Source organism: Heptranchias perlo, unplaced genomic scaffold (genome assembly GCF_035084215.1).
Source record: "Heptranchias perlo isolate sHepPer1 unplaced genomic scaffold, sHepPer1.hap1 HAP1_SCAFFOLD_131, whole genome shotgun sequence".
In the NCBI taxonomy this organism is placed as follows: domain Eukaryota; kingdom Metazoa; phylum Chordata; class Chondrichthyes; order Hexanchiformes; family Hexanchidae; genus Heptranchias; species Heptranchias perlo.
The window spans coordinates 482,679-494,939 of NW_027138548.1; the positions used below are offsets into that span (position 1 = coordinate 482,679).

The window sequence follows — 12,261 nt, forward strand, 5'->3', positions numbered from 1 at the left end:
TTACGCAGTGTGTTGTAATGATTTGGAATGCACTGCCTGAAAGGGTGGTGGAAGCAGATTCAATAGTAACTTTCAAAAGGGAATTGGATAAATACTTGAAGGGAAAAAATTTTACTGGGCTATGGGGAAAGAGCAGGGGAGTGGGACTAATTGGATAGCTCTTTCAAAGGCACAATGGGCCGAATGGCCTCCTCCTGTGCTATACTACTATGATACTACAAACCTCTCCGCCTCTATGTCATCCTTTAAACCTTGCTCCTTAAAACCTACCTCTTTGACCAAGCTTCCTGTCCTAATTTCTCCTTACATGGCTCGACATCAAATTTTATTTGATATCGCTCCTGTGAAGCGCTTTGGGACACTTTACTACTTTAAAGGTGCTATATAAATGCAAGTTGTTGCTGTGAGAGTAAGTGAGCAGAAACTCCATGAATGCACAGGGTTCAAACACACACTTAACAGATGACCAATGTTCAACCAGTTACTATCCTGCTTGAGAAGAGGTAAACAGTCTGTATGGGGTCAAGGTGGCTTCAAGGTGACACATGTGACGCTGGAAATTTTAGTGGATTGGGCAGATGCATTTTGGGAAAGAGAACAATGAAAGGAAGTACACCCTAAACGGCAAGATTCTGAACAGATTGCAGGCACAGAGAGATCTAGGAATACAGATACAGGTTTTAAAAAGGTAGGGCTGCAGGTAGAAAACATCATAATATAAAAGCAAGGAAGTGATGCTGCATTTACACAGGACATTAGTTAGTTGGAGTTCTGGGTGCAATTCTAGGCACCCTATTATGAGAAATATATTTGAGCCATGGAAAGGGTACAGCAATGATTCACTAAAATTTATACCAGGAACAAAAGGTTATAGTTATGAAGAAATTATTAGAAATTGGGGCTCTTTCACTGGAAATAAAAAGGTTGGGGGATGATCTAATAGAGGTTTGAGAATTTAAATAGTGAAAGTTTGTTTCCATCAATTGGCAAATCGGTAACAAGCGGGCATAGACTCAGGATTATCACTGGGGGGAGTTTGAGAATTTTTTCACAGATAGTTATTAAAATATGGAATGCTTTACCACAGGTGGCTATAGAAACCAAAACTACAACATTATTTAAAAAGGAATTGGATAATTATTTGAAAAAGAACATAACGATAAAGCAGAGAAATGGGATTAAAGTGGATAGCTCCAGTTAATTTACCAGCACTGGCAAAGGCTTAATAAGCCAAATGATCTTCTTTGATGTATTTCTAGAATTCTATCTCTCTCAAATTTCTTTCCAAATACTTTGCATACACTTCCATCCCCCCTTGTAACAGCAAAACCTCTGCATCACCACAAGCAATGCAAATGTAAATCTGCTAGTATTCATAAAAAGAAAAATTGCAAACACTGTAAGACTTAAAATTCTGACGAAAGGTCCCCACCCAAACGTGAACCTGTCTTTCTCTTTGCAGATGGACAGACCTGGTGTGTTCTCCTAATTTTATCCAACATATATACATCTATGTATAATTAAAAAATCTTGTGTATGCCACACACTTCCTGTCCATAACTGCTACTTAGCATTTATGAAATTATATGTAAACATTTTGCCATCACGGTTTGTTGATGAATCAATCAAATCACTCAAAATGCCTTTTAAAAAAAAATAATCCAACATTTTTCCCCAGTAACTGAAATTTCTAATGTCCAAAATTAGGTTTTACACAAAATTTTAAAATTCAAAGAATAACATGTTACATATTTCACAATAACATAATTAAATTTACTCACTGAATTATCTTTTAATACCTTCACAAAGTATTTACTTGAAGGCATCAGCATCTCCCAAAAGCCAGGGTGCTGGGCTTGATATTTTTGCCCAAGACAGTTACTCTGCAAGCTGAAGGCAGGACCTGCAGTCTGAACATGTGCAGTGTGCACAAGTTCCCAGAATGTAGCAGCAGCATTTAGCTTGCCAAGCAATAAAATGCTTCTCTCTTGAAGAAAATCTTTTTGGTTGATTTCAAAATTATTGGAAGAAAAGCTGGATAATACATTTCAAAAGCTATATTCATGTAAAATTTATCAGGCTGTTTGTGTGTATGATAAGGAGGGAAATATGACATTACTGATTACACACCTGTAGTAGCTTTTCTTGGTCAGGAATTATATTCTTAAAAACATCAGAAAGTTCCTTAAACCCTGAGATGGAGATAATCTTTTCTCATCCTATACTTCAAAAAAAGAGTTGAACCTGAAAACAAACAGAAAATATTTAATATTCATATAATTATCTCCAATGTTTTGTTAATAGTATGCCAAGAGGGAGAAGGAGAGACAAGAAAGAGGAAGCTAACAAGAAAAGACTGACACGGAGATACACTTTCGGGACCAGTAACAAAACACCAAATTTAACATCTGCAGAGACCGCTCAGTGAGTTATAAGCCAGACCTGGGATGCCCTCCCCTCCTCCACCAATCCAGAGCGGTTAGGCTTCTCCCTCTCCTCAATGCTGATAGACTCCAGGAAGGCACCATAGCACCAAGCCTCACAGTCCTCTGCCAAACTCCAGGATCCCACCTCAGTGCTGCCAAAGATCAGGATCATGCCCCAGTGTTAACAACAACTTACATTTATATGCACCTTTAACATAGTAAAACATCCCAAAGCACTTCACAGAAACGTAATCATACAAAATTTGACACCGAGTCACATAAAGAGATATTAGAAGAGGTGACCAAAAGCTTGGTCAAAGAGGTAGGTGTTAAGGAGCGCCTTAAAAAAGGAGAGAGAGAGGTGGACAGATTTATCAACAACAACAGGGCTATTGGGAAAGAGCAGGAGAATCGGACTAATTGGATAGCTCTTTCAAAGGGCCGGCAAAGATACAATGGGCCGATTAGCCTCCTCCTGTGCTGTACTTACTATGATAATATGAATGCCACCACTGGCAGGAGGGTGTAATTACAGCGTGACAAGTTTACATAGGCGGTTTCCATTAGAAGTGTACAGATAAGAATGGCAAAAGCTGACACAAAAGTACCACAAAAACATGATATCAACAACTTGCATTTATACAGCACCTTTAACACAGACAGTCCTGAAGTGCTTCACAGTGGAGAAATCCGACAAAAATAGACACTGAACCAAAGAGGGAGATATTAGGAGTGTGTTTTAAAGAGGATATTAAAGAACATAAGAAATAGGAGCAGGAGTAGGCCAATCGGCCCCTCGAGCCTGCTCCGCCATTTAATAAGATCATGGCTGATCTGATCCTAACCTCAAATCTAAATTCATGTCCAATTTCCTGCCCGCTCCCCGTAACCCCTAATTCCCTTTACTTCTAGGAAACTGTCTATTTCTACTTTGAATTTATTCAATGATGTAGCTTCCACAGCAAAGGAGACCATAGGAACAAGTGTAGGCCATTCAGCCGCACAAGCCTGTTCTGCCATTCAATTAGATCATGGTTAATCTGTACTTCAACTCCATTTACCTGCCTTTACTGCATATTCCATCGCTAACAACAACAACAACGACAAACTTGCATTTATATAGCGCCTTTAACAATATAAACTAAATGGTACAATTTAAATCCCGCCAATCCGAGAATGTTCCCTTTATCCCTACTCCCTGTCTCCTATCTCCCAAACAATTACCAACTCATATCACAAGGTTACCTCCAATTCCACGCAATTTCATTTTTGCTAATAATCTCTTGTGCGGAATCTTAGCAAAAGCCTTCTGGAAGTACATATAGACAACATCAATAGACACTCCCCTATCCACCACGACCTCCTTAAAAAAATCAAGTAGATTAGTCAGATATGACCTACTCTTCACAAAGCAATGTTGACTCTCTTTGATCAGCATACTTGTCCAAGTGCTCAGTCACTCTGTCTCTGATTATAGATTAGGGTAATTTCCCCACAACTGATGCAGTTATCTGGTTTCTCCCTCCTGCCCTTCTTAAATAATGGAGTGACATTTGCAATTTTCCAATCCAAAGGCACAATTCCTGAATCCAGAGAGCTTTGAAAAATTATGACTAATACATCTGCAATTTCCTCACCTGTTTCTTTTAATGCCTGGGGTGGAAACCATTAGATCCCGAAGATTTGTCTATCTTAAGTCCCATTATTTTCTCCATTATTCTTTTTAAATTTATATTAAATCCACTAAATTCCTCCCCTTAAGTTATTTTTAGGTTTCCTTGTACCACTGGTATTTTGTCCTCCTCTTCCACTGTGAAAACGAATATAACTTTCTCACTTAACAAGTCTGCCATTTCCTTATTATCAATTATAGTCTCACCTGCATCTGTCTTTAATAGGCCCACATTCCCCTTTACCACTCTCTCTTAATATATTTATAAAAATTTTTATTGTTAGCTTTAATATCTGTTGCATGTTTTTTCATATTCCCTTTTTGCACCTATTATTACTTTTTCTTACATTTGTGTAAACCTTTTCTTTAGCTTGATACTGTCTTTTACCTCATCTGTTGACCATGGTTACTTAATTACACAAGTGGAGCCTTTATTTTTTAGGGTTATGTACTAGTTTTGTATCGTAGCAAAATACTTCTTTGAATATTTCCTAGTGTTTGTCTGTAGGTTTACCCATTGACAGTTCAGCCTAGTTTACTGTGGTTTATTCATTTCTCATCCCTTCGAAGTTTGCCTTATTTAAATTTAAAACCTTGGTTTGAGACTCTCCCTTCTGCCTCTCAACCCTAATATCAAATTCAATCATATTATAATTACTATTTGCAAGATGTTCCCTTACTGTCAGAATTTTAACCAATTCTGGTTTGTTACTCATGACTAAATCTAAATACGGCCTTATGCCTTGTTCATTTTAAAACATATTGTTCCAGAAAACTGTCCTAAATACATTTTAAAAATTCATTGGTGCCGATTTTCAGAAGATGGAGCAAGTGCATTGGGGGTGGGGGGGGCTCCTAAAATGGTAGAAATCTGGAGCGGGCTCGGAGCTCGGCTCCAACCCACTGACTTCCGGATTCCCCAGTAACGCGTTCGGGTACGCACGCACCTCCTGAATGCAGGACTCCCGCCAGCGATTAAAGCCGGCGGGATGATGATTTACATAGTTTGTCAGTTGGTTAAGGTACTTGAGAGACCTTATTGAGTGAACATTTTGGTAGGGTTGCAATTTTGAAGGATCCTCAACGTGTTTCCCGCGCTGTGGGAAACACTCCCTATTGTAGCAGACGTGTTTCAGCCCGCAGCCAGTGGGAGATGCAAATGATTATTTGACAGGTGGGGAGAAAACCTCATTTAATGCAGCAGGTCACTCTGTCACTTCAGAAAAAGTTTTGGCTGCAAGACCTTTGTCTTTTCACTCAAAATTCTTACTTTACACCCAAAACTCTGCTGTGCAAACATGTTTACCTACTTTGCGGACCCTCTCAAACTCACACCGTCAGGATGGGGGGCGCCATGGCTGCATTCATCACTTCATCCGAGGACGAGCAACATCACCAGCCTTGCCAGGCAGGCCGTCCACCTCTGCCAGGTGGAGCTCCACCACACAGTGCTGCGCCACAGGCACCTGCACAAGAGCATGGAGGGCAACAACAGAGCGAGCGACGTCGCAGGAGGCACTACCCTTGCAACAAGGTCTACAGACAGAGGCTCAGCTTCCTGGACCTCTCTGAGGAGCAGTGCATACGGAGGCTCAGAGTCAGTTGCCAGGTAGTCGCAAACATCTGCAGCATCCTTCATGCCGAGCTGCTCGCGGCTGGGCCGAGCAGCATCTCCTTACCTGACGCTGTCAAAGTCACCACTGCCCTCAACTTCTTCGTCTCCGGATCGTTTCAGGGTGCCACCTGGGACATTGCCGGGGTCTCTCAGTCCTCTGCACACAAGTGCATAAGGCAGGTCACCGACGGCTTGTTTCGCGGGACCTCGCACTACGTCAACTTCCCCATGGATGACCTCAGCCAGACAGAAAGGGCAGTGGGATTCCACGCTGTGGCTGGCTTCCCACGGGTGCAGGGTGTAATCGATTGAATCCATATAGCAATACGAGCACCTCCACACGAGCCAGGACTGTTCATCAACAGGAAGGGCTATCACTCCATCAACACTCAGCTCATCTGTGACCACCGCAAGAGATTCCTTCACGTGTGCACCAGATACCCTGGCAGCTGCTACGATTCCTTCATCCTCCAGGAGTCCAGCATCCCGCCCCTCTTCCCCGCACTGAACACCCGCAAGGCCTGGCTCCTCGGGCACAAGGGATACCCCCTGCACATGTGGCTCATGACACCTCTGAGGAACCCCACCACTGAGCAACAGCGTCAATATAATGACAGCCACATCACTACTGGGTCTACAATTGAGCAGGCTATAGGGCTGCTCAAGATGTGCTTCAGGTGCCTTGATCATTCAGGGGGAGCACTTCAAGATGCACCAGACAGAGTGGGACGCATTATAGCCGTGTGTTGTGCCCTGCACAACATGGCACAACAGAGAGGGGTGCCACTTGAGGAGGCCCCATCCACATCTGCCACCCGGGAGGAGGAGGAGGAGGAGGTGGAGGATGATGAGGACAAGGCAGAGGAGGAGGAGGAGGAGCAACCCATGGGCAGAACAGCAGCTCACCTGGCTGCTCGTGAGGCCAGGGAGTCACTGATATGTGAATGGTTCTCCTAACATCAGATAGTGTGAAGAGTCCAGTCCTCACCACCTGGACAGAGCAGCAGCCCACACCAGCAACCCCTCCCACCCCACCCCCTGCACAAAACAGTCCTGTAACTACACCTGCACCCACTGTAGAGTGACCCAATGGATGGCAACAAGTGTAGACGTTCATGGTGAACCTCATGAAAGGGCCTTATTACACAAGCCAGTCATGAATGGCCAAGACGTGGCAGTAGTGATGACAATAATAACATTTAATGTACGTTTAACAAAAAGCAAACATAAATAAAAAACATGACCAACTGTCAAAGTAGTGGCAGGTTGCTCTTGTTCATGCCCTGACCGATTAGATGCTTTGGGCCTACGCTCTCTGGGTTTCAGTGCCCATGAGGGCCCCTCCAAAGACTGCTCCACCTGCACCTGTGTAGGGCAGACTCAGCCACCTGGAGAGGAGGCAGCATTGCGGGTACTGGTTGAGAGGGGGGCAACGGGATGAGACGTGGGGGCGCTTTGAGTGGCGTCCCCAATTTCATGTCCCCTTTCGCCATCGTCCCTCCCCTGGGCCAGGCCCACACCACTCCTACCACTCTGCTGGACGACAGTTGGGAGGACATGTGTGAAGCCTTGTAAGGCCAGTGCTAGAGTATCTGCCTGCCTGTTTAAGACAGCTGAATGTTGTTCATCCTGAGTCTGAAGGGCCGTTGTCAGGGCCTGAATGGACTCATTGGTGAGCCGTGCTTGAAGCTCCATGGAGGCTAGCCTTCCCTCCATCGCAGACATTCCTGCACTTGCCTGTGACACTATCTCAGAGATGCCCTCACATCCCTGTGACGGTATCTCAGAGATGCCCTCCCTTACCTGTGCCACCATTCCCCTCATGCAGGAGTTGGACTCCTCCATACTCTGCGTGAATGTGGAAAGTGCGCGTGGCACCTGTTCCAGCACCTCGCAAATGTGCTGCTGCCCCTCGATCATTCTCCTTTTAATGGATGGCCCCCAGGGTTCAGCATCTGTGTCCAGCTGAGCAGAGCCTGGAGAAGAGTGCTCCCACCGACATGGACTCTCCACAGCTGCCCCTGCCACCAGTGTCTGCTCGTGCTCACATGTGTATGGTGACTCACCATCTGCGACACCAGCTAACTGAGGACGGGGACCCAGTGAGGTGTGTGTATCTGTGCTGGGGATGGCTCGCTCCGATGTGACTGTGTCCCCTCAGAGGCCGACAGGTCCTCTGAGGAATCGCCCTCTGTCATCACAGCAGTCGCTGAAGTCCCTGTAAGAGAACAGAAGGCAATATTAAGCATGATGACAGATCTTGAGGTGCTGAAGATGGCAAGGCATGGTAACATCAATTGATATTGTGTGTGCTGAATGTTAAAGTTATGTAACCAGACGTTTGTCGGGTGCCAGTCTCGGCATCCCCGACGGACAGGCACTCAAGGATGTTGCTCAGCTCCAGCGCCTCCTGCTCCCCGTCTGTGAGGACAACTAGCAGCCCCCCTCCGGTCCTCGCCCTCTCCCGTGCATTCTGGGCTCTCTTCTCCTAGAAGGGGAGAGAGTATAGACGTGCGAGTGAGTGCTGGTGACGTGGCCAACCGATGAATACATTGGTTTGGGTGCGGCTGACCGTGAAAGAAATGCATCAGAGGGTGAGTGTGAGACAGAGCCATGACATTGTATGAGGATTGGGTTGAGTGATAGTGGTGGGATGAGTACTGGGGAGGTGAGGAAATGGTGAGTAAGTGCAGGTAAGTTGAGGATGAGCTTTGAGTGGGTGTGAGGAGTGATGTGATAAAGCAGTGTTGGCAGAGCAGAATGAGTTGTGGGGTGGGGGCAGTGATGTGGAAGACGGAATGTTGGAGAATGGGTAAGTGTACTCACTTTGGCTGACCTAGTTAGGTCATTGAAGCGCTTCCTGCACTGGATCCAGATGCGGGAGATGTTACTGGTGCTGGTGACCTCCTCGGCCACCTCGAGCCAGGCCTTCTTGGGGGCAGAGGCAGGCCACTTCCTCCCTTCCGCCGGGTAAAAGACATCCCTCTCCCTCCTCACCCAATCCAGTAGCACCTGGAGTGAGGCATCACTGAATCTAGGAGCAGCCTTTCCCCTGTGCTGCTCTGTTGTGTAATTTGGGTGTTTGCTCCAGGAGCAGCCATTGGAGGACTGCCCCTTTAAATAGAGCTCCTCCAGCTGACAGCCTGTGATGCGGATGCGCAGTCCGCCCGCTGTGCAGGTTTCCGACGGCAAACCCGGAGGCCACGTTAAGTGGCTCCAATTTACCCGCGATTGTATGGGGAACGGACGGATTTTACTGGGCGGGATACCCACGTGCCCAATCCCCCCCCCCCGCGTCCCCACCCGCTGCCATCCCGCCTCCCCGGGGCCATTGCCTTTATTACTGGAGCTGTTCTGACTCCTCCAGTCTATGTGAAAATTAAAATCTCTCATTAAAACCACTTTATTTTTGCCACATGCTTCCCTGATCTGTGTATTTATACATCCCGACTCCATCACTGCAATCAGTGCGTAGACAATTCCTACCAGAATCTTGCATCCTTTGCTATTTGTTAAATTTACCCATATTGTTTGCACTGCTAGATCACTGTAACTGAAATTCTTTCTTTCTACTGCTATAATTGTGACTTCTATTAATTTTGCTACTTCGCTTTCTTTCCCAAATTCCCTGTCCTTTCCAAAGACACTATAGCCTGGAATATTTAGCTCCCAATCATGCCTAGGTGGTCGCCAGGTCTCTGCAATGGCTACTACATCGTAACCTATAAGCTGAAATTGTGCTTCTAACTCACTTGTTTTATTTCTTATGCTGTGTGCAATTGTGTACAGAACTCTTATTTGGGTAACTGGCCCCATCCTGGTCTTTTTCTCATGGTCTTTTTGTCTTACTGTGTGGATTTTACCCTCACACACCTTTAACCAGTTTAAATCCTTTCCCACTACCCTATTAATCCTTTTCACAAGGACATGGGAGCCACTCTGGTTTAGGTGAAGGACATCCCATCTGTGTAGCATTCCCCAGTCACTGGAGGTCTCATGTGAAGCAGGAATCTGAAACCCAGCCTTCTACATCATCCTTCTAGCCACGCGTTAACAATTCTAATCTTTCCCTCCAAGTCTGGTCCAGCGTCTGGCACTGGGAGTGATCCAGAGATTACGACCCTTTTGAAAGCCAAATTTGAATCTGCTTCCACCACCCTTTCAGGCAGCAGATTCCAGACCGTAACTACTCGCTGCACACAAAAGTTTTTCCTCACGTCGCCTTTGGATCTTTTGCCAATTACCTTAAATCTGTGTCCTCTGGTTCTCGATCCTTCTGCAAATGGGAACAGTTTCTCTCTATCTACTCTGTCGAGACCCTTCATGATTTTGTACACCTCTATCAAATCTCCTCTCAACCGTCTCTGCTCTAAGCAGATAAGGTAGATAGTCAAAATCTTTTCCCAAAGGTAGGGGAGTCTATAACGAGGGGACATAGATTTAAGGTGAGAGGGGAGAGATACAATAGGGTCCAGAGGGGCAATTTTTTCACTCAAAGGGTGGTGAGTGTCTGGAACGAGCTGCCAGAGGCAGCAGTAGAGGCGGGTACAATTTTGTCTTTTAAAAAGCATTTGGACAGTTACATGGGTAAGATGGGTATAGAGGGATATGGGCCAAGTGCAGGAAATTGGGACTAGCTTAGTGGTATAAACTGGGCGACATGGACATGTTGGGCCGAAGGGCCTGTTTCCATGTTGTAACTTCTATGATTCTAACCCCAACTTCTCCAGTTTATCCACGTAACTGAAGTCCCTCATTCCTGGAATCATTCTAGTAAATCTTTTCTACACCCTCTCTAAGGCCTTCACATCTTTCCTAAAGTGCGGTGCCCAGAACTGGACACAATATTCCAGCTGCGGCTGAACCAGTGTTTTATAAAGGTTCATCATAACTTCCTTGCTTTTATACTCTATGCCTCTATTTATAAAGCCCAGGATCCCAAATGCTTTTTTAACTGCTTTCTCAACCTGCCCTGCCACCTTCAACGACCTGTGCACCTATACCCCCAGATCTCTCTGTTCCTGCACCCTTTAGAATTGTGCCCTTTAGTTTATATTGCCTCTTCTCATTCTTCCTACCAAAATGTATCACTTTGCACTTCTCTGCACTAAATTTCATCTGCCATTGTCTGCCCATTCCACCAGCCTGTCTATGTCCTCTTGAAGTCTATCATTATCCTCCTCACTGTTCACTGTTCACTACACCTCCAAATTTTGTGTCATCTGCAAATTTTGAAATTGTGCCCTGTACACCCAGGACCAAGTCATTAATATGTATCAAGAAAAGCAGTGGTCCTCGTACCAACCCCTGGGGAACACCACTGTATACCTTCCTCCAGTCCGAAAAACCGTTCAACACTACTCTCTGTTTCCTGTCACTCAGCCAATTTCGTATCCATGTTGTCACTGCCCCTTTTATTCCATGGGCTTCAACTTTGCTGACAAGCCTATTATGTGGCACTTTATCAAACGTCTTTTGGAAGTCCATATACACCACATCAACCGCATTGCCCTCATCAACCCTCTCTGTTACCTCATCAAAAACAATTTGCCTTTAACAAATCTATGCTGGCTTTCCTTAATTAATCCATGCTTGTCCAAGTGACTGTTAATTTTGTTCCGGATTAATTTCCACCCTTACTTCCCTCAGCAACCTAGGATGCATCCCATCCTGACCGGGTGGCTTTCAAGTACCACCTCTTCATCAATTTCTATTTAATTATAATATCTCAACTACCTCCTCTTTTACTGTGACTTTGGCAGTGTCTTCTTTCTTGGCAAAGACAGATGCAAAGCACTCATTTAGTACCTCGGCCATGCCCTCTGCCTCCATGAGTAGATCTCCTTTTTGGTCCCTAATTGGCCCCACCCCTCCTCTTATCACCTGTTTACTATTTATGTGCCTATAGAAGACTTTTGGATTCCCTTTTATGTTAGTTGCCAGTCTATTCTCGTACTCTCTCTTTGCCCCTCTTATTTCCTTTTTCACTTTTCCTCTGAACTTTCCATATTCAGCCTGGTTCTCACTTGTGTTATCAATCTGACATCTGTCATAAGCCCATTTTTTCTGTTGCATCTTACTCTCTATCTCTTTCGTCATCCAGGGAGCTCTGGCTTTGGTTACCCTACCTTTCCCCCTCGTGGCAATGTGCCTAGACTGTACCTGGACCATCTCCTCTTTAAAGACCGCCCATTCTTCAATTGCAGTTTCACCCACCACTTTCCCCGGGCCAGATCTGTTCTCATCACACTGAAACTGGCCCTCCTCTAATAAAGTATTTTTTTTACTCTTCTCTCGTCTCTCCACACAACTGAAGTCCAGCATCCCTGGTATCATTCTGGTAAATCTCCTCTGCACCCGCTCCGATGCCTTGGCATCGTTCCTACGGTGCAGTGTCCAGAATTGGCCACTATACTCCAGCTGGAGCCTAAACTGGTGTTTTATAAAGGGATGAACATATAAAACAGTGCATCCTCTCACTCACCTCGAGCAATGTTCCGGGAGATGTGTTATCTGGACATGGGCTGTGCCTGTATGGGGGGGGGGGG

At 45.3% G+C, this 12,261-nt stretch overlaps 1 protein-coding gene across 1 annotated transcript in view; it reads left to right on the forward strand.

The window, feature by feature from the left end:
* Positions 1–7,713: 7,713 nt before the first annotated feature.
* Positions 7,714–12,261, forward strand: part of znf318 (zinc finger protein 318) — a 72,941-nt gene continuing 68,393 nt past the window's right edge. Inside the window, exon 1 of the mRNA XM_067977161.1 lies at positions 7,714–7,815. Within this exon, the coding sequence (XP_067833262.1) occupies positions 7,714–7,815 (102 nt within the window). The remainder of the gene's footprint in view (positions 7,816–12,261) is intronic.